Genomic DNA, 25,625 nt, shown 5'->3' with positions numbered 1-25,625 from the left:
GCATACTTAGTCCCCTCCTGTACTCCCCGTTCACCCACGACTGCGTAGCCATGCACAATGGTGGTAGGCCTGATCACCGACAACGATGAGACCGACTATAGGGAGGAAGTCAGAGACTTGGCAGTGTGGTGCCAGGACAACAACCTCTCCCTCAACGTGGTTAAGACAAAGGAGCTAATCGTGGACTACAGGAAAAGGAGGTTCGAGTACGCAACCATTCACATCATCAGGACTGTAGTGGAGCAGGTCGAGAGCTTCAAGTTCCTTGGAGTCCACATCACCAACGAACTATCATGGTCCAAACACACCAAGACAATCGTAAAGAGGGCTCGACATTGACTATTTCCCCTCAGGAGGCTGAAAAGATTTGGCATGGGACCTCAGATCCTCAAAAAGTTCTACACCTGTACCATCGAGAACATCCTGTCTGGTTGCATCACCGCTTGGTATGGCAACTGCTCGGCATCCGACCACAAGATGCTACAGAGGGCAGTGGGTACGGCCCAGTACATCACTGGGGCCGAGCTTCCTGCCATCCAGGACCTCAATACCAGGCGTTGTCAGAGAAACGCCCTAAAAATGGTCAGACTCCATCCACCCAAGTCATAGACTGTTCTTTCTGCTACCACACGGCAAGCGGTACCGAAGCGCCAAGTCTGGGACCAAAAGGATCCTCAACAGCTTCTACCCCCAAGCAATTAAACTGTTGAACTGTTAATCAAATGGTCACCCACCAAAGTATTTACATCGACCCCCCCCCCCCCCCTTTATTTTATTCTTATCTATTAAAATGTTTTGCACTGACTCTCTTGCACAGTCTCGATGTACACTCACAGGACTCTAACCCCACACTCACACATACTACACTGACACTCCAAAACACACACACACACACATGCATGCATATTGACATTCCTTCACACTCTTCACATACGCTGCTGCTACTCTCTGTTTATTATCTATGCATACATAGTCTCTTTATCCCTACCTACATGTAACCAGTACCCCTGCACATTGACCCCTTGTATATAGCCTCGTCATTGTTGTTTTGTGTTACTATTTTTCCTTTAGTTTATTTAGCAAATTCTTCTTACTTTTTAAAAAACTCTGCATTGTTTTTATTTGTATGTCTAGCTGACATAATACAATTTCAAAGTATGTACGAACGTGTCTGTAATATAATAAGCCTATCAGAAATGTTTGTAGACATTAATAAAGGCATTTCTATTGCATACAAAATACTTTTTACAATGGTGGGGGAGTACCAAGATGGTGGCATGGTGGCTTCTACAAGGCGCCCCATATCAGTCATCTAGTATGTATATATCAATCATCGAGTGCCACTATGGGATGAACCGATAGAACATGTCCAGCTGTAACAACAATGCAGCAAGTATAGCGTTGTCATTGGGTGATAGCCAACGGTAAATGTCACTCCCAGCTTTGGCTTCCTCATCAAAAGCCATCAGATATGCCGATGCCCTGGGTGATAGCCATCAAATTGTCAACCCACTGACAGTACAGCCTCCCACCCTGTGGCCTTCTGATGCTGCCTGTGTCGCACAACTACACAAGCATGCACAGCACTCACTCACACACACACACACACACACACACACACACACACACACACACACACACACACACACACACACACACACAGAACAACACCACTTAGTATCCTGATACATACACACAGAGACAGAAAAAGTTCCGTCCCTGTTTTCCCAACCAGGGTCTTCACATCTGCTACGCACACACGCACCTACTCACGACCCCCATCGCCCACCAACCCCACAAATAAAACGCCCAACGGGGCGGCAGGTAGCCTAGTGGTTAGAGCGTTGGACTAATAACCAAAAGGTTGCAAGATCAAATCCCTGAGCTGACAAGGTAAAAATCTGTCGTTCTGCCCCTGAACAAGGCAGCTAACTCACTGTCCCTAGACCATCATTAAAAATAAGAATTTGTTCTTAACTGACTTGCCTAGTTAAATAAAGGCTAAAAAGTCAATAAATTTACTCTAGGGATGCCACTGCCACCTTCCAAGCCTCCATTAACAACATCACACCTCAGGTAATCCATTCAGAAATACACAACCTCCATCATCACAGTCAAGCAGACAGAGACTGAGGAGTGATAAACTTTAGCGGACCCCTCAGAAGTAGCTAGCCTATAGCGTCCAGTCCCCTCTTAACGCTTTCTGTTGTGCTCTATCAAAAAAATGCCCTTCAGAGCTTCACAGCTCAAGTCTTCTGCTGAGGCGAGAGAGAGTGAAAAAGAAGGGGAAAAAAATACTGTGCACGGATCTTTTACAAAACAAACAAATGATTTCACATTTAAATGGTGAGGCTACACATTTGTACCATTAGGGGGCCAAGTGCCTTGTCGGAACCTTTAAAGAACCCTTAAAGTCTTGCTTTCTTTACTCAAGTAGTAAAGAAAGCAACATGACCTATTTCCTATGTACCATCATTCCTGTGCCCAAAACTACAACAACACAGCAGACCCCCAACAACACCAACACGAGACAATTCATCTGCTAAACAAAAGTTGACAGTCCAAAAAAGAAGACCATTTCTGACCTTATGACGCAGTGCGAGTGTAGAATATGCATGGCGAGAAGAGTTGCTGGCCTCAAACAGCGCTGGCAAATACGAGTCACATCTACTGTACACTGACACTGCTGCCAACCTTGCTATGTTTAGCTCTGAAAAGACCTTGGCTCGCTAGCACACACACCCACTCTGCCTCTCTTTTTCACTCTCTCAGTCTCTCTCTCGCTGTATGAATCCCTGCAGACTCTCTCTGGCTGATCTGTTTCTCTGAATCCCTCCTACAATCTCAACGCTGTGCTTTTCACTGTCATTTTCTCACTCTCTCTCGTGTCTGTGGCTCTCACTCTCCTGTTAGACCCACCCATGCTCATGATTGGCTGTGGGCCAGCCTCTCCACCTGAGGGGTTGACAGCAGGTTTGGGGATGATTGAAGGTAGGCTGATATGGCAACAAACAGGTAGCTGTCAGCTCTGACCTCAAAGGCAGGCTCGATGGGTATATTCTTGTACCTCAGCGACGGAGCCAAAAGCTCAATATCTTGAAATGAGGGCTATTTCGAAACGTAGCTAATTGCCAACAACCCAGTTTTGCGCTTCAAAACAATTTTGAGGCAAAACAGAGATTGGCAATACTCGAGTGAAGAAACAACAAAGAAATATAATCAAACTTACAAGTAGATTGACTGACACCTTTAAACTGGCACAGATGTGATTTCGTGTGACTCAAGTTTTCGGGCACTGAAATACTAATACTAAAGGAAACAAGTTGTGGTACTTTCACGGAAGGCTGACTTTATTATACAGTGGGGCAAAAAAATATTTAGTGAGCCACCAATTGTGCAAGTTCTCCCACTTTAAAAGATGAGAGAGGCCTGTAATTTTCATCATAGGTACACTTCAACTATGACAGACAAAATTAGATTTTTTTTCTCCAGAAAATCACATTGTAGGATTTCTAATGAATTTATTTGCAAATTATGGTGAAAATAAGTATTGAGAGCAGGTCATACACACATGCACATCTGTCTGTCTGTCTGTCTGTCTGTCTAGGACTGGCCTCTTGTGGTGATGTGTGTGGATTGGTTTGAAGAGGTTAATCCTTGTCATTACTGACTTGAGAGAGAGAAAAAGAAACAAAGAGAGAGGGAAACAGCAAGCAATTATGATTCTGGTTATGATTGAGGCCCATGCCAAAAGGAAATCGTAACATTGTTTGTCTTACATGTCCAATGAATGCGTAACAAGATAACAATAGGGTACTACAGGCATTGTTGCTTTTCATATTGTTCGTTATCAACCTGAGCATCACATCTACTGCTATTCATTTCCATATGACACAAGGAAGTCATAAAAGCAATATTGAGAGGACAAAGCTCGTATAGCGAAGCCATGGTGGGAAATCCTGACGTCAGCAGGGCAAGGAAAAGCCAATTGGGCCAAAATCTTGTTTATGTCTCCAGTGACTTCAATTGCATTGTTTGGTATGGCAATTGAATTAAACAGAGCCACAGAGGCTGGAGAAGTTCAAGGAGGTCAAATGCAATGTGCTAGATGGCTGTTATCTATTCATAAAAAGGCTTGTTTGAATGGATCTCTCAACTGAAGTCGGTCGTTTTCAGACTGCAAAAATGTGTCGAAATACAAATGCTGTTGTCTTGTCTGAATGGATGTGTGCGTGCGTGCGTGTGTGTGTGTGTGTGTGTGTGTGTGTGTGTGTGTGTGTGTGTGTGTGTGTGTGTGCGTGTGTGTGCGTGTGTTAGATAGGACATTGCCTTTTTTGGCAAGGTTGAAAACCAAAACCAATAAGGAAACAAAAAAAGCTAATGCTAAGCCATTTGCTACCATCAGCACCCACAAAACCACAACATCTAATATTACTATATGCCATTGTTATTATTAAGGGCAATAGTACAAGAGCTACCATTTGCTACCATCAGCACCCACAAAACCACAACATCTAATATTACTATATGCCATTGTTATTATTAAGGGCAATAGTACAAGAGCTACTCTCACCTTAGCAGTGCAGTTAAAGGGATAGATCAGCAAAATGCTAGATTTAAATTTGTGTTGCCTAACTTGAAAAGCAGGAGTGACTGCGGTCCACAGAGGCTAGTTTAACAAAAACCAAAGTGTAGATTGCAGTCACTCCTTGTTCATAGACTGCTTTCAAGGTAAGGAAACAAATGTTGCACACTCATAAGCTCTACCACGTACCTTTTTATTAATAAACAAACAATAATTTAGATCCTGACCTGACGAAGATCCTTGCAGGATCCAAACGTAGTTAAAAAAAAAAAAAAATCATTGGAATTTCGTAAAAATATCTGATTGCATTTCCAAAACATACAATATACCTGCAGTGAAGCCGCTCAACAACTGCACCACACAGTCATCCAACAGACTCCCATTCAGAGCGACACACAGAAGCATCCCGGGTCAATGCCCTGCTCAAGGGCAAGTCGGCAGATCTCCCACCAGGCCATAAAAAACGGGGACCCAAACCCTCCAAGATCCCCCTCCCACAGTAACCCCCAAAGAAGATTTTTTTTAAATAAAAAAAAATAAAAAAAAATAATAATAATTCCATTCCCCACCCCCAAGAACCCCCCAATGCACCAACAACGAAGAAAATTAACTAAAGAGAAAAAAGAAAAAGACAAAAGAAAACAGCAAACTTAAATGCAATAACAAAAAACAAAGGACATCAAGGACAACTGAAATCATAACAGCAATGCCAATTGTATATATCTGAGTGCATGTCTGGCACTATTACATATGTGTGTGTATGCGTGTATTTGAATGAGAGTGTGTGCATATGCATGTGTACAAACACCTGCACGGCATCAGCCTCAGCCAAACCGGCATTAGCTGTAAAAACACTGCCCCTCGGTGTCATTCAAACTGAATTTTTATTATGTTTTATTTTGACTTTACTTTTGACTTTATCTTTGACCATCATTCCATCTCCCGCCCAGCAACTCCACTCCCACTTGTCTCCAATTCCACATCCCAACCCTCAGCTTCCCTCAACCCATCCCACTTATCTCTACTGGCCACCCTCTTCGGAAATTCATGTATCTTTCAACTATGCTGTGATGCTTAACGTACAATCTCAATCTATCCAATAGAATCCACAGATTGCGAGTTGAAGATAAATACTTTCACTAAGAGTATTAGTATATTAGTAATTGACTGACCTGGTCTCTCCAGATCTCCTAACAGTACTATTTCTAGGGTCAATTTCAGATCAACGTTATGCATTTTCAGCCATTCCTGAACCTGAGTCCAGAAACAGGCTACTCGAGGGCAATACCAAAATAAATGGTCTATTGATTCTGTATCCTCACAACAAAATCTGCAGAGTTTAGATGATTTTATGCCCTAAATATTCAACAGTTTGTTGGTGGCAAGAATTCTATATAATAATTTTTAGCTGAACAGCACGAAGTCTTGAATCTTGTGTTATTTTATATTTCTCATATATCTCATACACCCTGTACCATAAAATTGGTACATCAATAGCATGCAAGCATAAACACCATGGGATCACGCAACCGTCATACCACTCAGGAAGGAGACGTGTTCTGTCTCCTAGAGATGAACATACTTTGGTGCGAAAAGTGCAAATCAATACCAGAACAACAGCAAAGGACATTGTGAAGATGCTGTAGGAAACAGGTACAAAAGTATCTATATCCACAGTAAAACGAGTCCTGTATTAGCATAACCTGAAAGGCCGCTCAACAAGGAAGAAGCCACTGCTCCAAAACCGCCATAAAAAAGCCAGACTACGATTTGCAACTGCACATGGGGACAAAGATCATACTTTTTGGAGAAATGTCCTCTGGTCTGATGAAACAAAAATATAACTGTTTGGCCATAATTACCATAGTTATGTTTGGAGGAAAAAGGGGGATGCTTGCAAACCGAAGAACACCATTCCAACTGTGAAGCACGGGGGTGGCTGCATCATGTTGTGGGGGTGCTTTGCTGCAGGAGGGACTGGTGCACTTCACAAAATAGATGGCATCATGAGGAGGAATATTATGTGGATATATTGATGCAACATCTCAAGATGTCTCAGGAAGTTAAAGCTTGGTCAGAAATGGGTCTTCCAAATGAATAATGACCCCAAACATATTTCCAAAGTTGTGGCAAAATGGCTTAAGGACAACAAAGTCAAGGTATTGGGGTGGCCATCACAAAGCCCTGACCTCAATCCTATAGAAAATGTTGTGGGCAGAACTGAAAAAGTGTGTGCGAGCAAGGAGGCCTACAAACTTGACTCAGTTACACCAGCTCTGGCAGGAGGAATGGGCCAAAATTTACTCAAATTGTTGTGGGAAGTGTCATGCCCTGACCTTAGAGATCCTTATTATGCTCTATGTTTGGTTATGTCAGGGTGTGACTTGGGTGGCAAATTCTATGTTTTCTGTTTCTTTGTTTTTGGCCTAGTGTGGTTCCCAATCAGAGGCAGCTGTCTATCGTTGTCTCTGATTGGCGATCATACTTAGGCAGCCCTTTTTCCCACCATTAAGTTGTGGATCTTGTTTTCTGTTTAGTGTCTTAGCAGGCTGACAGAACTATGCGCTTTCGTTTTCGCTTTTGTTATTTTGTTTGAGTGTTTTTTGAATAAAATAATTATGAACACTTTCCACACTGCGCTTTGGTCTACTCTTCCTACCACCAACGAGAGCCGTTACAGGAAGCTTGTGGAAGGCTACCTGAAACGTTTGACACAAGTTAAACAATTTAAAGGCAATGCTACCAAATACTAGAGTGTATGTAAACTTCTGACCCACTGGGAATGTGATGAAAGAAAGAAAAATTGAAATAAATAATTCTCTCTACTATTATTCAGACATTTCACATTCTTAAAAAAAGTGGTGATCCTAACTGACCTAAGACAGGGAATTAAATGTCAGGAATTGTGAAAAACTGTATTTGGTTAAGGTGTATGTAAACTTCCGACTTCAACTCTATATATATATATATATATTTATTGTCTTCGTATCTAAAAATCATTGTAATGTGGTTGACCTTAAAAATCTAAATGAAAATTATTGAAATCTAAGAGATGAAATTCAACCAGAGAGTGCCCTTGGTGGGAAAAGGCTGTGGGAAAAGGCCGCATTTGACCGTTTCGCTTGAATTGGAATAATTCTAGTGCAACAGTGAAGTGAGGCTTTTCGAGCTGTCATGTGACCGAATGCTGCAGACAATGCATTCACGGGTCACTAGGATGAGTTTTGCTTTCTGACTCAAAGAGAATAACCTGCCTTCTCCCTCAGAGTATTAACACTCATGGTACCCTTCACCAGCTCATATCTGTGTGATGCTTGATTCAACAGTGCTCTCGTCTGCATTGAATCCAAATATCGATCCAGTTTGGATGTGAAAGGAGAGATGAGGTGCACACTGTTAACCACGCCCCCTGACGTTGAGTATTTTATCAACCAGCACATTTGAGTTCAGCCATAATATTTGTTGTAATATTTGTTCTATCTTTCATTGGGATGAAATTGAAATTGTAGCCAGCTCTGCAATGCTTGTTTGAAAGAGAGCTATACTCAATTAATCTAAAATGAGACATTGTAATGTGCACAAAGGCAAAAAAGGGCATTTTTAAACAATGGATGAGCTTTTCTTAGTTATCTACTTGAGAAGCATTTAGGGTTGAAGTAAAACTTTTTAATAAGTGAAGCTTTCAGAGAGAGGTTTAGTGCTTTTATATGTAATAATCTCAACCCACCCAATTGATATTCATTATATAGATAGGCATGTTTTATTTTGTCTGGTTTAGCGTCCCAGATAAAGTGAAATATTATTTGCTCATGTGATTTGAAAAACGAATCATCGGGAGTAGGCAGCGCCGTAAGTGAGTAAACTGAGATATGACTAAGGACTAAATCAGGGCAATTTTTCCATAAATAGACAGGTATTTACCTCTCCATGGTTGCAGGATCTTGTCTATTTCACAAGTGTTCTATTGAAATTCATTGTGCAGAGCTTATTTATATATTTTGTGATATGAATACCAAGTATATCTACTTCACCATCAGCTCATGTTATAGGTAAAAGTTGTATTTTTTAAAGATCCAATATGTAATATTGTACACTTATCATAATTAGGTTTTAGTCCAGAAAGTACAGAAAAGTTATCTAGAACTTCAATGAGACATTGCAGGGATCTAGCTTGCGGACTTAATACAAAACTTGACTCATCGGCATACATGGACACCTTTGTTTTTCAGCCTTGGATTTCTAATCCTCTAATGTTGTTATTGGATCTGATTTTAATAGCTAGCATTTAGATGGCCATAACAAATAGATATGTTGACAGTGGACACCCTTGTTTTAATGCCTCTTGACAATTCAAAACTCTCTGAGAAGTAGCCGTTATTTACTATTTTACACGTTGTGAGTGTGCGGGCTCTATTTCTTGTCCCTGCACCCCACTAAAGGGTGTTTTTGTGTGTTTGTGTGCGTTTGATCACACTTGACTAGGAAAACAAATGTCTACATCTGTCATTTTATTGAACTATCCTTTTAACCCCTGTATCACTTCAAAGGTATAGAAGGGCAACACAGTGAAGGAGAGCTTAACCTCTCTAGGGTACGTGGGATGCTAGCGTCCCATCTGGCCAACATCCAGTGAGATTGCAGAGCACCGAATTCAATTACAGAAATGCTCATTATAAAAATTCAGAAAACAAAACATATTTTACATAGGTTTAAAGATTAACTTCTTGTTAAACCAACCACAGTGTCATATTTATAAAATGTTTTTCGGCGAAAGCATACCTAGCCCAGAACATACCTAGCCCAGAACATAGCCCAGTTGACAAATTATTACAAACAGTAACCAGCCAAGCAGAAGCGTTACAAAACTCAGAAATAGAGATAAAATGAATCCCTTACCTTTGATGATCTTCATGTGGTACCAATCAGAAGACATTCATTTACTCAATAAATGTTCCTTTTGTTCGATGAAGTCTCTTTATATCCAAAAACCTCTGTTTTGTTTGCGTGTTTTCTTCAGTAATCCACAGGCTCAAACGCAGTCAAAACAATCAGACAAAAAAATCCAAATTGTATCCGTAAAGTTCATAGAAGCATGTCAAACTGTGTTTATATTCAATCGTCAGGTAGTTTTTTAGCCTAAATGATCTATAATATTTCAACCGAACAATAACGTCGTCAATGTAAAAGGTAAACAAGAAATGCACATGCACATGAAAAAGCTCTGCGACATGGTAGGGTCCACTTGTTCAGACATGTCTTACTCCCTCATTTATAAGAATACAAGCCTGAAACGATTTGTAAAGACTGTTGACATCTAGTGGAAGGCATAGGAACTGCAAATAGAGTCCCAAATCAATGGATACTGTAATGGCATTGAATAGAAATCTACAAAACCAAAGAAAAAACGACTTCCTGAATGGATTTTTCTCAGGTTTTCGCCTGCTAAATCAGTTCTGTTATACTCACAGACACTATTTTAACAGTTTTGGAAACTTTAGAGTGTTTTCTATCCAAATATACCAGTTATAGGCATATCATATCTTCTGGGCCCGAGTAGCACACCGTTTAATTTGGGAATGCTTTTCATCCAAAATTCCGAATGCTGCCCCCTACCCTAGAGAAGTAAAATGAAATCCACTACAGTAGCAAACCGTTTAATCAACTTCAATGTGATTAGCAAGCTCTTTAATTCCTCCTCTTTAATTAACACAGCAACAGCAGGCTTAATTTAGCCCTGAACGTCCACTATACAAACAGACACATACAAACCCACAGAATCCCAAACACATGTGCACACACACACACATACACACACACCAGCCCAGTTGCTAATCTAGCGACAGGTGTCCATCGCGGTTGAGTAATCTAGTCTGGCTTTCCTTTCATTTGCGCCCTGGTAATTTGCCACAGGGATCAGCACCGGGGAATTTGACACAGCATTCCAGGGAGCCAAAGACCCTCTCCATGAGGCCATATGTCACAAACATGACACACACCAGACACAAGCACAAAGGAACAACATACACACACATACATGCACACACACCCAGGTACACGTGCAAGCACACCCACATGAACAAAAATATTATAGCATACAATGGTATAAATACTATGGTATTCACTGTAGTGTTTTTGCTGCCTTTACTGTACTAGTCACTGACTAAAGTTTGCAAAAACACTACAGTGAATACTGTAGTATTTACTATAGTATGCTGTAGTATTTAAAGTTATAGTATAAATACTGTGGTAAAAGAAAATTACCATAGTATATACACTACAGTTAACGTGAGTTTTTGCTGATTGTAGTATACTGTAGTATTTACTGTAGTGTTTTTTAGGACTGTAGTATACTGTAGCATTTACTGTAGTGTTTCTGCGGATATTACTGTGGTATTTATTATAGTGTTTTTGTTTTATTATCTTTGATGGAGAAGTGGGCAGATTAGCATTTTTCATCAAACGCTAATCTGTCGCTGTGTTAATTATTCTGGAGGCAGCTCTGCAGACTGGTCACTAGCTGGCACAGCTACAGTCATAAAATCCTATTTTAAAGCTAACCTTAACCACACTGCTAACCTTAATGCCTACCCCTAACCTTAAACCTAACCTTAAATTAAGACCATCCTGTTTCTATTGATCATGCTTGAGTAGTTTCTACAACTTGATCGGAGTCCACCTGTGGTAAATTCAATTGATTGAACATGATTTAGAAAGGCACACACCTGTCTATATAAGGTCCCATAGTTGACAGTGCATGTCAGAGCAAAAACCAAGCCACGAGGTTGAAGGAATTGACCGTAGAGCTCTGAGACAGGATTGTGTCAAGGCACATAGTTGGGGAAGGGTACCAGCATTGAAGGTCCCCAAGAACACGGTGGCCTCCATTATTCTTAAAGGGAGTGCTCAGTACCTCAGACTGGGGCAAAGGTTCACCTTCCAACAGGACAACGACCCTAAGCACACAGCTAAGACAACGCAGGAGTGGCTACTGGACAAGTCTCGGAATGTCCTTGAGTGGCCCAGCCAGAGCCCGGACTTGAACCCGATCGAACATCTCTGGTGAGACCTGAAAATATCTGTGCAGCGACACTCCCCATCCAACTTGACAGAGCTTGAGAGGATCTGCAGAGAAGAATGGGAGAAACTGCACAAATGCAGGTATGCCAAGCTTGTAGCGTCATACCCAAGAAGACTTGAGGCTGTTATCGCTGCCAAAGGTGCTTCAACAAAGTACTGAGTAAAGCGATCTGAATACTTATGTAAATGTAATATTTCAGTTTTTTATTTGTAATACATTTGCAAAAACTTGCAAAAACTTGTTTTTGCTTTGTCATTATAGGGTATTGTGTGTACATAAACACAACAGTAACAGAACCCAAACATCATCACTATCAACCATATGAAAATATAGGCTACGCTACCAGAATGTGATATCATTCTAACCTAGCCAGGTGGAGCTGTGCCTCCAATCGCCCCGAGGCATTTCAGATTGACTGATAGTTGTGCCCTTTGAGCAAGAGCAGGTTTCTCTTTGATAAAAATCCCCATTCCACTCTGCCACAGCCTGACTGGTTGAGACAGAGGAGCTTCCATTTCACTGATGTTGTGTTTTAATTAATGATGAACAGGGAAACAGCCTATGTTCGTGTAGGGCGGACTGTCTTTGAGCGGTACAGTTTGTAAGTTGCAGTTACACACTCACAAGGGTTCAGGGTTGGGAAGCCTGGAGGCCTAGTTTACAGGTTTCTTAGAAAACAAGATCACCTTTTGGAGCTGTTTCAACTTGCATACAGTAAAGAAAGTGGAAAGAGAGAGAAAGGCAGAGAGAGATGGAAACGGAGAGAAGAAATAGAGGGAGCCGGGAGAGAGGGAAGAGATGGATGAGATAAAATAAATACTAGCATAGTCGAGAAGCACAGCGAGAGAGAGAAACCGGAGAGCAAACTTTCAAAACAAAAAGGTAAAACACACAGTAATTCTACACTTTCCTCAGACGACCTCTAAAATGATAAGACCATGTGATACCTATTCACGCGTGATGTTAGCGGCAGGGTCATAGCCTGTAGGGTTGAGACTAGGAAGTAGGGGGCGGGACTCACAGTTTCTCTTCTCCCTCTGATAGGTTAGGGTCCTGCTCCTTGGGCATGTGTTCCATTCACCTTAATTCCATCCAGCAGCCAATCATGCGAGACTGAGGCGGGCCCCACCCTCAGATGCTTGCTGGTCATTCGCAGATAGGGGGGTCAGTCAGTGCGACATCACAGGGTCCCGGTCCGGATGGGCTCTGGCCTCCGGAGCGACCCCCCTGTGCTGGCCCTGGGACTGACGAATGGACTGGACCGTACAAGATCTGTCAATGAGAGGATAGGATACATTTAGTTAGGCACAGTTGACCGATGTGGAGACTTGATGGGTTCCTCCCTTATTCAACCATTTTGACCACTCCTCCCTCGGTTCTATTCTTCCTCCCTAATCTCTCATTCAATGCCTTTCTAATCCCAAACAGAGGGATGGAGGGATTGCGAGCATCAGATTGTTGTTAGTAAATCTATGGTATAATAGTGGTAACACATAATAGTGTGAGTTGAAAAGCTGTGATTTTAATGGACCACAGGAATACAATTTACTACATTGCTTCATGAAAATCTCCAAGTTTGCTGTGTTCTATTTCATAGCACTTTGATTGGGTGGAAAGGTGGAAAGTGTTGGCTTTTGATAAGAAAAAGAAACCTACTACGTCTTCACTGTATTGTGTTTTCCTCCAAGATAATATTTTTCATATATATATATTTTTTAAATATTTCACTTGAAAATGAATTAGTTGGTGTATGGATATTCTCTTATGGTAAATGTACACAAAAATCATTACATTTATTTTAAAGTCATGTTAGCATGACTATTTACCAGAGGTGTGGACTCGAGTCACATGACTTGGACTCGAGTCAGACTCGAGTCACAAATATGATGACTTGCAACTCGACTTTGACTTTAAAACCAATGATTCGTGACTTGACTTGGACTTGAGCCTTTTGACTCAACCTCACTTGATACCCTCACCAGATACACTCAACAAGCCCAAATATAAAAAAATATGCTATTAACAAGTGTGCAGCGCATCAACTCTTTTTTTAACGGATTACAGTATGAGTCGAACAGCAGCCAATCAAATTGTGCCAGCTGAGAAAAAGTTGTGCCTGGCAGTGCAGAGGAACGTCGGCGAGTGAATTCAGATGGAGCCCTTGGAAAGATGATGTCACGTTCTGACCTTTATTTCCTTTGTTTTGTATTTATTTAGTATGGTCAGGGCGTGAGTTGGGTGGGCAGTCTATGTTTGTTTTTTTATTTTTTGGAGCATTTCTATGTTTCGGCCTAGTATGGTTCTCAATCAGAGGCAGGTGTTATTAGTTGTCTTTGATTTAGAATCATACTTAGGTAGCCTGGGTTGCACTGTTTGTTTGTGGGTGATTGTCTATGTTAGTGGCTTGTGTCAGCACAGGTCTAATTTGTAGCTTCACGGTCGTTATTTGTTTATTGTTTTGTATGCAGTGTTCAGTACTTTCTTTATTAAATATTCACTATGAACACATACCACGCCGCGTTTTGGTCCTCTGATCCTTCTCGCCTCTCCTCTTCCGATGAAGAGGAGGACGACCGTGACAGAATCACCCACCAACCAAGGACCAAGCAGCGTGGTAAAAGACAGCGACGACAGCAGCAGCAACAACAGCGGCCAGCATCACAGGACTCCTGGACATGGGAGGAGATACTGAACGGATTAGGACCCTGGGCACAGGCTGGGGAATATCGCCACCCCAAAGCAGAGCTGGAGGCAGCGAAAGCTGAGCGGCGGCGATATGAGGAGGCAGCACGGCAGTGCGACAGGTACGAGAGGCAGCCCCAAATTTGTTTTGGGGGGGGGAGGCACACGAGGGGTGGAGCTAAGCCAGGTAGCAGACCTGCGCTCACTCCTCGTGCTTATTATAAGCAGCGCGTTACTGGTCAGGCACCGTGTTATGCGGTTAAGCGCACGGTGTCGCCAGTACGTGGCCATAGCCCGGTGCGCTATAGGACAGCCCCCCGAGAGTGTCATGCGAGTGCGGGCATCGAGCCAGAGCGTATGGTGCCTGCTCAGCGGGTCTGGTCGCCGGTACACAGTTTTGGTCCAGGGTATCCTGCGCCGGCTCTGCGTGCTGTGTCTCCGGGGCGCTGGGAGGGTGCAGTGCGTCCTCTGCCTGCGCTCCGCTCGTGCCGGGCGAATGTGGGAATGGAGCCTAAGGGAGAGGTGCGTGTAGTAAGCACTAGATCTCCCGTGCTTACCCACAGCCCGGTTCAACCTGTGCCTGCACTCTGGAGGGTCCGGGCTAGAGTGGTTGTCCAGCCTGGGGAAGTGGTGCCAAGGCTGCGCAACAGAGCTCCAGTGCTCCCCCACAGCCCGGTCCTTCAGGTGCCTCCTCCTAACACCAAGCCTCCTGAAGGTCTCCCCAGCCTGGTGGTTCCTGTGGCAGCCCCACGCACCAGGCTGTCTCTCTGTCTCCTCCCTGCAGGTGGTCCCGCCTGTCCGGCGCCACTGCCGGAGTCTCCCGCCTGTCCGGTGCCACTGCCGGAGTCTCCCGCCTGTCCGGCGCCGCTGCCGGAGTCTCCCGCCTGTCCGGCGCCAGAGGTGGGACAATGACTTGGTCCCACCTCTGCTATATACTATGAACACAAGTGTTTAACTACGGCATCATGGGAGAAAACAAGGTGGTCTCCTACAGTGGTGTCATGACCCTGATAGATAACGCTTAACCATATGCCCCCGTGGACATAATGGCACAATGACCTCATGTTGGATATTTAATATTCTACAGGGAGTTCAAGGGTGTTTCAAGGCACTACAGTATACCATAATCTTGGGCAGTGGTGGGGTAATATTATGGTGAACTGGTATATTTTGTATTAACACGTGCTCAGCTGGCCTATAACCTCACCTCACATAGCATGTGTTTGTTCAGAACTGGTAACACGAGACACACACACACACACAGAATCCAGCACAGCACATAAGCGATGCATTGTCATAGAGCCTTCCGCGACCCTACACCACAAATGTGAGGACAAACTGTGGTGTAATTAGTATTTTTTTTTTAAATAAAAACTCGGACAGTAATGACACAGAATCACCAGAAGGCCTATCACATGAAAATGAATAGAGTGGCCTTCAGCCACACATAAACAAACCTCCCTCTCTCTCATCAGATCCATTGACAGAGCTATCTCTCGTGCTGCTGCTGCCTGTGGCTGTTGGAACAATTTGTCCTCAGCAATAAAACAGAGAAGAGGATAAAGGGACTCATTGTGTTACAGTCAAAGGGAGATAAATAATGCGGCCAGGTTTTGAAGTATAAGAAGTGACGGAATCAGTTAAATCTCCAAATACGCTCCAACAGATAAGTTTGGCTATAGAAATTGTATTTTGTCTATTTATCATGTGTCATTTTCCCTCTATGTAGGGTGTCAATTTGTTTTCTATCATTAGCTCATCTCTAGTTTCATCAGTAACCTTGCCTGCACCCTCTCCAAGCACCCATGCGGATGCAGAGTTCTCCCTATAGCCAAGGTCAACCCCAAAAAGCAGCTCAGCCCCACTAAAGCTTGTTTTAATATCTGTTCTAGAGGGAGAAAGAGAGAACGAGAGAGAAAGGATGGGATAGAGAGAAGGGAGGGAGGAAGGGAGAGGAGAGAGAGAGAGAGAGAGAGAGAAAGAGAAAGAGAGAGAGAGAGTACAGCATACAGTAATTCTACACATTCCTCTGAAAGTTCAGTAAAAGAGAGAGAAGAGGGAGACAAGGAGAAGGGGAGCAAGAAAGAGAGAGAGAGAGAGAAATAGAAAGAGAAAAAAGAGAAAGAGAGAGAGAGAGAGAAAGAAAAAGAGAGAGAGAGAGAGAGAGAAAGATATGGGATTGGGGGAGAGAGAGAAAGAGAGAGAGAGAGTACAGCATACAGTACTTCTACACTTTCCTCTGAAAGTTCAGTAAAAGAGAGAGAAGAGGGAGACAAGGAGAAGGGGAGCAAGAAAGAGAGAGGAAGATAGAGTTGATGAGAGGTAAGGAGGGAGCTTGAATGAGGTTACTGTTGGTTGACGAGAGGAGAGAAAATGAACTTAGTTTTCAGGGCTTACAGACCAATAACAGGAAACGGGAGTGAACATGCCGAATAACAGATTTAAGGGTTTCAGGTGGCTTATGCACACACCCGTGACTTGTTGTGTTGTTGTGTTGTTGTGTTACAAAATGGGATTAAAATGGATTTAATTGTATTTTTGTTTGGTCAACGATCTACACAAAATACTCTGTAATGTCAAAGTGGAAGAACATTTTAAAAAAAAGAATGAAAAATAAAACGCTGATGTATCTTGATTAGATAAGTATTCAACCCCTCAATACATGCTAAAATCACCTTTGGCAGCGATTACAGCTGTGAGTCTTTCTAGGTAAGTCTCTAACAGCTTTCTGTCTCTAACAGCTTTCTGTCTCTAACAGCTTTCCACACCTGGATTGTGCAACATTTGCCATTATTATTTTCAAAATTCTTCAAGCTCTGTCAAGTTGGTTATGTATCATTGCTAGACAACCATTTTCAGGTCTTGCCATAGATCTTTAACAGTTTTGACTTAAATCTGCTTAACTTGGCCCTTCGGGAACATTCACTGTCTTCTTGGTAAGCAACTACAGTGTAGATTTGGCCTTGTGTGAATTAATCTCACAGTGTCAATACATTTAGAAAAATTCCAAAAACATGTATTCACTATGTCATTATAGGGTAGTTGGGTGTGACATTTTTCTTTAAAATACATTTTGAATTCAGGCTGTAACACAACAAAATCTGAAAGTCAAGGGGTATGAATACTTTCTGTCCACTGTACTCTGCCCATTCCACTCCCCCATATCCCAATTTGTACAAGCGTCATGAATCTGGCAAGCAAGACTAGTATATCAATTAGCTATATAAGGTGCATTCGGAAACTATTCAGACCCCTTCACTTCTTTCACATTTTGTTACGTTACAGCCTTATTCTAAAATTGATTAAATCGTTTTTCCCCCTCATTGATCTACACACAATACCCCATAATGACAAAGCAAAAATAGGTTTTTAGACATTTTTGCATATGATTAAAAATAAGATACAGAAATACCTTATTTACATAAGTATTCAGACCCTTTTCATTGAGACTCGATATTGAGCCCAGGTGAATCCTGTTTCCACTGATCATCCTTGAGATGTTTCTACAACTTGTTTGGAGTCCCATCTGTTGTAAATTCAATTGATTGGACATGACTTGGAAAGGCACACACCTGTCTATGTAAGGTCCCACAGTTGACGGTGCATTTTTCCTCAATAAAGTAGCTATCAGAAAGGTCAGAGCTAGTAAGGGGGGGGGGGGGATTCAAGTGAGTGTTCTCTTTTTGAGGGGTGGCTACAATGTTCACACTGCTACAGTGGCTACAATGTGGCTACGAACGTCTTGCGCTCGGTAGAATTGAATGCGTTGTCACGTGATGCTGCAGTAACCTACTGGAGAAGTGCTATTTACTAAGGCACGTGCCTTTGAAGGCAGGTAGGAAGCAGGCAGCTGCCTTTGGATTGGTTGAACACTTTAGTTTCCAGTCATAGTGTCAAAACGATTGCCCCACACTGCTGCTCAGACCACTGCGCTACGGCAGTTCACAATGCTCTAGCAAGCCGTGAGAATACTTGCTACTGGATGGTATGAGGTCGGTTTGCAGAGCCTTCCCCAAACCATATCCTCCTAGGAACGGTACTGTATTGTATAGCCGACAAACACCGCTTCCAGCTGCCCCCTGGAGACGATTCTAAATATTCAATATTCATTTAAATCCTCCTGTTGCAGGATGATTTTCCTCCTGCGACGAAACGGGTCACGTTAAGATCCGACATCTGCATCTACGCAATGTGAGCCAAGCGATTTCTCCAGTCACTCTCTCACATGGTCTGGTCTGGTTTACCTTGTTTCCCTCTCCACTGAAATCAACCCTCCAACTTTTAATTGGGGCTCGAGAATCTAGCCTCGGTCCCAGAGCTGCACTCCTTTAATTGGCACACTATGAAATGGCAACTTTAAAACACATTAAAAAAAGATGATAACTAGTGAACGGAATGATGTTGGCGTGTGGAGCTGCCTGCATATCAATGAAACATCCCTTTTTTTATTTTACTTCCCACCAATATGATTGATGTCTCCCTGTTCTTTATTTGGGAGGGGGGGGGGGAGAGAGAGAAGTTAAGATGAAGGATGTCTGAGTTGTAAAGTTGATGTGAGAGATCTAGGGCTGTCGCTTTGTTTGGGGGGGGGGGGAGAAGTTAAGATGAAGGATGTCTGAGTTGTAAAGTTGATGTGAGAGATCTAGGGCTGTCGCTTTGTTTGGGGGGGGGGGGGGGAGTTAAGATGAAGCATGTCTGAGTTGTAAAGTTGATGTGAGAGATCTAGGGCTGTTGCTTTGTTTGGGGGGGGGGAGAGAAGTTAAGATGAAGCATGTCTGAGTTGTAAAGTTGATGTGAGAGATCTAGCTAGGGCTGTTGCTTTGTTTGGGGGGGGGGGGGGGGAGAGAAGTTAAGATGAAGCATGTCTGAGTTGTAAAGTTGATGTGAGAGATCTAGGGCTGTTGCTTTGATTGGGGGGGGGGGGGAGAAGTTAAGAAGAAGGATGTCTGAGTTGTAAAGTTGATGTGAGAGATCTAGGGCTGTCGCTTTGTTTGGGGAGGGGGGGGAGAGAAGTTAAGAAGAAGGATGTCTGAGTTGTACAGTTGATGTGAGAGATCTAGGGCTGTCGCTTTGTTTGGGGGGGGGGGGGGGGGAGAGAAGTTAAGATGAAGCATGTCTGAGTTGTAAAGTTGATGTGAGAGATCTAGGGCTGTTGCTTTGTTTGGGGGGGGGGGGGGGAGAAGTTAAGATGAAGCATGTCTGAGTTGTAAAGTTGATGTGAGAGATCTAGGGCTGTCGCTTTGTTTGGGGAGGGGGGGGGGAGAAGTTAAGAAGAAGGATGTCTGAGTTGTAAAGTTGATGTGAGAGATCTAGGGCTGTCGCTTTGTTTGGGGGGGGGGGGGGGGGAGAGAGAAGTTAAGATGAAGCATGTCTGAGTTGTAAAGTTGATGTGAGAGATCTAGGGCTGTCGCTTTGTTTGGGGGGGGGGGGGAGAGAAGTTAAGATGAAGCATGTCTGAGTTGTAAAGTTGATGTGAGAGATCTAGGGCTGTCGCTTTGTTTGGGGGGGGGGAGAGAAGTTAAGATGAAGCACGTCTGAGTTGTAAAGTTGATGTGAGAGATCTAGGGCTGTCGCTTTGTTTGGGGGGGGGGGGGGAGAAGTTAAGAAGAAGGATGTCTGAGTTGTAAAGTTGATGTGAGAGATCTAGGGCTGTCGCTTTGTTTGGGGGGGGGGAGAGAGAAGTTAAGATGAAGCATGTCTGAGTTGTAAAGTTGATGTGAGAGATCTAGGGCTGTTGCTTTGTTTGGGGGGGGGGGGGGGGGAGAAGTTAAGATGAAGCATGTCTGAGTTGTAAAGTTGATGTGAGAGATCTAGGGCTGTTGCTTTGTTTGGGGGGGGGGGAGAGAAGTTAAGAAGAAGGATGTCTGAGTTGTAAAGTTGATGTGAGAGATCTAGGGCTGTTGCTTTGTTTGGGGGGGGGGGGGGGGAGAAGTTAAGATGAAGGATTTCTGAGTTGTAAAGTTGATGTGAGAGATCTTTGTTTGCAACGTGGAGAACTGCTGTTGCTCGGTCTGTTGCAGTGCGATCAGTGGAAGTCTCCCAAGACTCCTCCTTTCCAAGTGCGTATCTGATTCACCCTGATTCACGTGGCCTTGTTACAGTTGGTGAAGCTAGTGTTAATCAATGCATTGAGCCACCGTTGCTAAAGGCGGTATACTGATACTAGTGTGTAATAATGTACGCGTCTCAGTGTCATCACCACCTTAAGGCAGAGAGAGAAAACCTCTTTGTGTTTGTGTGTGTCAGATATCCATACTCCCACTGGGGATCCTAACAATTATTAATAATTAATATATTTGACCTAGGACCAGTTGTTAAAAAGTAAATTGTGTGTGTGTGTGTGTTGTGAGGGCATATGGGATGTGCTGCAGAAGCTCTGCCCTAGGTACAGTATGCAGGGCAGGGTAGGGGCCACTTGGAACCATGTTCAATCGCTCTCTCTCTTGGTCTTTGTTCAGACATATCTATCTCATATTTCATATTTTCTGTAATCAATCAGTCTCCCTCTATCGCTCCCCCTCCCCTCTCCTCTCCTCTCCTCTCCTCTCCCCTCCTCTCCCGCTGATCTGTTTTCCTCTTTTATTTGATACTTTTGAAAAACGATGATGAATAGACAAATAAACGATTTCACCACTCCGTAATACTAGGCGAACTGTTTCACATTTTGAAACAACATTGCAGCAAAGCCCCCGAGGCATAACGGAGCCCCAAATCCCATAGAGTAATAAGGGACCTTTTATCCTTAACAACAGAGGGGCTTGTGGGGGTTAGAGAGAGGACGTGAGGGTATTCTAGGGGTAGATAGAGAATGTGATCCAGTTAAAACTAGCTTTTGTGTACAGATCCAGGATCAGCTTATACACGTCCCAAATTCTAACCTTAAACATTAAAGTACAGTGGGGCAAAAAAGTATTTAGTCAGCCACCAATTGTGCAAGTTCTCCCACTTAAAAAGATGAGAGAGGTCTGTAATTTTCATCATAGGTTCACTTCAACTATGACAGACAAAATGAGAAAAAAAAATCCAGAAAATCACATTGTAGGATTTTTAATTAATTTATTTGCAAATTATGGTGGAAAATAAGTATTTGGTCAATAACAAAAGTTTATCTCAATACTTTGTTATATACCCTTTGTTGGCAATGACAGAGGTCAAACGTTTTCTGTGAGTCTTCACAAGGTTTTCACACACTGTTGCTGGTATTTTGGCCCATTCCTCCATGCAGATCTCATCTAGAGCAGTGATGTTTTGGGGCTGTTGCTGGACAACACGGACTTTCAACTCCCTCCAAAGATTTTCTATGGGGTTGAGATGTGGAGACTGGCTAGGCCACTCCAGGACCTTGAAATGCTTCTTACGAAGCCACTCCTTCGTTGCCCGGGCGGTGTGTTTGGGATCATTGTCATGCTGAAAGACCCAGCCACGTTTCATCTTCAATGCCCTTGCTGGTGGAAGGAGGTTTTCACTCAAAATCTCACGATACATGGCCCCATTCATTCTTTCCTTTACACGGATCAGTCGTCCTGGTCCCTTTGCAGAAAAACAGCCCCAAAGCATGATGTTTCCACCTCCATGCTTCACAGTAGGTATGGTGTTCTTTGGATGCAACTCAGCATTCTTTGTCCCCCAAACATGACGAGTTGAATTTTTCTATTTTAGTTTCATCTGACCATGACATTCTCCCAATCTTCTTCTGGATCAACCAAATGCTCTCTAGCAAACTTCAGACGGGCCTGGACAAGTTCAAACAGGTGCCATTAATACAGGTAACGAGTGGAGGACAGAGGAGCCTCTTAAAGAAGATGTTTCAGGTCTGTGAGAGCCAGAAATCTTGCTTGTTTGTAGGTGACCAAATACTTACTTTCCACCATAATTTGCAAATAAATTCATTAAAAATCCTACAATGTGATTTTCTGGATTTTTTTTCTAATTTTGTCTGTCATAGTAGAAATGTACCTATGATGAAAATTACAGGCCTCTCTCATCTTTTTAAGTGGGAGAACTTGCACAATTGGTGGCTGACTAAATACTTTTTTTGCCCCACTGTAACTGTTCACGGTTTCCTGATTTCCTTCTGAAAGTTCAGTGTGTTTTTTCTATTGACTAAAAAAACAATTAGAATAATAATTTTCTCCCCAATTTTGTGATATTCAATTGCGTCTCATCGTTGCAACTCCCCAACGGGTTTCGGGAGAGGCTTAGGTTATGTCATGCGTCGTCCGAAACATGATCAAACCCCAGACTGTAGTGACACTGCGACGTGGTGCGTTAGACCGCTGCGCCACTCGGGAGGCCCAGTTCTGTGTGTTTTGACCAGATGTTTTTGATCAGATTCACAGAAATCCCAGATCGCGCACTCTAGCAAAGTGCGCTCTCCACTCTCCTCTGGTATTTATTTAGCAAACATGACACATGTCAAAACTCTATACAAATGTTGCAGCAGCCTATTCTTAAACATGAGCGATCTGACATGCTGTATGGGATGAAAAAGAGAATATTTTTCCCTCTGATCAACTGTTGGGGAGGCTACTGATAAGCGCAGCTGCATATAGCCTTTACGCCTTGTCCCCCTCTGGCCAGGGTAAACAAAATGGCAACGTTACATATTTATAGCCCATTTATTTGTGTTAGGAGAAGAATGTGGATGTGATCAAAGTTTAACGAAACTCGGGATTGCTAGGCTACCTGGACCTTTTTCAATCCAAAATGATGAACTGGAATGAATCACAATAGTGATGACATAATTAGACAGACTGTGTGGGTAACTTTTTAATTACAGTTGCACAGGCCTTCACGATGCAAACCCACATAAATAAAGCTCAGCCCTGTAGGTTCTATGCTGTTGTCTCTCTACCTGCGTAAAGGAAAAACCCCTCCTGATAGTCTAGTTTAAAATATAATTCATATGAACAAGTACAGGGTTGCTGCAGTTTGACAATGTTTTCATCCTTCGTAGGAGAGGGACATCTTGTCCATCTTGTCCATCCTCCAAACCACACTCTCTCTCCACGCTCTGAGTAGGCTGTTGTTGTAGCGTTGCGGCCATGAAAATGATCATCTTGCCACCTGTAACCGTGTCAATTTGACTGGTAAACGCGTGGGTACACTGGCAAATGGCTGGCACTCCTGACTTGAATGGGCACGTCTATTGTATGGATTCTATGTCTATGGTTGTATCGGTCTATCGCAACATTTTGAAATACAATCACAGGAAAACACGTTGTTTGGAAAGCAAATGCCTACTCCTTTAACCTGTTAGATCTCTAGGGGCGCTATTTCATTTTTGGATAAAAAACGTTCCCGTATTAAGCGCAATATTTTGTCACGAAAAGATGCTCGACTATGCATATTCTATTGACAGTTTTGGAAAGAAAACACTCTGAAGTTTCAGAATCTGCAAAGATTTTGTCTGTAAGTGCCCCAGAACTCATTCTACAGGCGAAACCAAGATGATGCATCAACCAGGAATTAGCAGAATTTCTGAAGCTCTGTTTTCCATTGTCTCCTTATATGGCTGTGATTGCGCAAGGAATGAGCCTACACTTTCTGTCGTTCGCCCAAGGTCTTAGCAGCATTGTGACGTATTTGTAGGCATATCATTGGAAGATTGACCATAAGAGACTACATTTTCCAAGTGTCCGCCTGGTGTCCTGCGTGGAATTCGGTGCGCAATTGCCAGCTGCTAGTACTTTTCCATTTGATATAGGGGAGAAACCATGTGTCCAAGAACGATGTATCAATGAAGAGATATGTGAAAAACACCTTGATGATTGATTCTAAACAACGTTTGCCGTGTTTTCAGTCGATATTATGGAGTTAATTTGGAAAAAAGTTCGTGTTTTGAGGACTGAATTTTCGGATTTTTTTTGGTAGCCAAATGTGATGTATAAAACGGAGCTATTTCTAATACACAAAGAATCTTTTTGGAAAAACTGAGCATCTGCTATCTAACTGAGAGTATCCTCATTGAAAACATCAGAAGTTCTTCAAAGGTAAATTATTTTATTTGAAGGCTTTTATGTTTTTGTTAATGTTGCGTGCTGGATGCTAACGCTAATGCTAACGCTAAATGCTAACGCTAAATGCTAACGCTAGCTAGCTACTTTTACACAAATTATTGTTTTCCTATGGTTGAGAAGCATATTTTGAAAATCTGAGATGACAGTGTTGTTTACAAAAGGCTAAGCTTGAGAGATGGCATATTTATTTCATTTCATTTGCGATTTTCATGAATAGTTAACGTTGTGTTATGCTAATGAGCTTGCTGATAGATTTACACAATCCTGGATACAGGGGTTTTTTCATAGCTAAACGTGACGCAGAAAACGGAGCGATTTGTCCTAAACAAATAATCTTTCAGGAAAAACTGAACATTTGCTATCTGAGAGTCTCCTCATTGAAAACATCTGAAGTTCTTCAAAGGTAAATTATTTTATTTGAATGCTTTTCTGTTTTTTTGTGTAAATGTTGCCAGCTGAATGCTAATGCTAAATGCTACGTTAGCCATCAATACTGTTACACAAATGCTTGTTTTGCAATGGTTGAGAAGCATATTTTGAAAATCTGAGATGACAGTGTTGTTAACAAAAGGCTAAGCTTGAGAGCTAGCATATTTATTTCATTTAATTTGCGATTTTCATGAATAGTTAACGTTGCGTTATGGTAATGAGCTTGAGTCTGTATTCACGATCCCGGATCCGGGATGGGAGGATCAGAAAGGTTAAAAGAGAAGACTAATCTGTCTGTAGAAATTAGAAAAATAAAAATGCCCCCTTAGTCACTTTATCCTGGTCCCGGGCCTGTCCCCAGGGCAGGAGTTTTTCCAGGAGTTTTCTAAAACCTAAGTGACCTGATTAGAAAAACTATGGTCCCATCACAGCCCATATAAAACTTTTTTCAACTGATTAATCTCTGTCAGACCCTATCAGGTTACTAGATCAGGAAGAACTCTTGGCCCCGGAGCAAAAAATTCCCCCACACTCTGGGATCTGTGGTGCCACCTCTGGTATGGCCACGCACTGGTCATTAAAAATATTCATGCAAGTAGTCCGTGATTGGTCAGCTCATCTTGCTCAAGAGGATGACATCATCCTCTATGAGGAAATATCAAGCATTTTTTAAATGTTCTGTTAGAGACACAATTTAGAGTTTATAGTTCCAAGCTTTATTAGTCGTATGTACACATGGTATGCTTACTTTCAGGGTATTTCTCGACAATGCCACAACAATAAGAACTAAGAAAAGATAAGAATACGAACATAAAGTAAATGGCTCAGTAGA

General features: G+C 42.6%; 1 protein-coding gene across 6 annotated transcripts in view; it reads right to left on the bottom strand.

Moving 5' to 3' along the window:
• The window catches only part of LOC110499114 (thyroid hormone receptor alpha), a 195,738-nt gene that overhangs the window by 30,478 nt on the left and 139,635 nt on the right, over nt 1-25,625 (bottom strand). For 4 of the 6 annotated variants that reach the window (XM_090212664.1, XM_090212665.1, XM_090212663.1 and 1 more), the window contains one exon: nt 12,685-12,935. In XM_090212664.1, coding sequence (XP_090068790.1) covers nt 12,685-12,740 — 56 coding nt within the window. In that variant the 5' untranslated portion in view covers nt 12,741-12,935. Of the gene's footprint in view, nt 1-2,585; nt 2,901-12,684; nt 12,936-25,625 lie in introns of those variants that run through there. The other 2 variants (XM_090212667.1, XM_021576029.3) reach the window with 2 other exon arrangements.

This window comes from Oncorhynchus mykiss, chromosome 20 (assembly GCF_057628025.1).
Source record: "Oncorhynchus mykiss isolate SJ-2025 chromosome 20, ASM5762802v1, whole genome shotgun sequence".
Classification (NCBI taxonomy): Eukaryota; Metazoa; Chordata; class Actinopteri; order Salmoniformes; family Salmonidae; genus Oncorhynchus; species Oncorhynchus mykiss.
The sequence above is the reverse complement of the archived record's forward strand: the minus strand, read 5'-3'. Positions and strand labels throughout refer to the sequence as shown.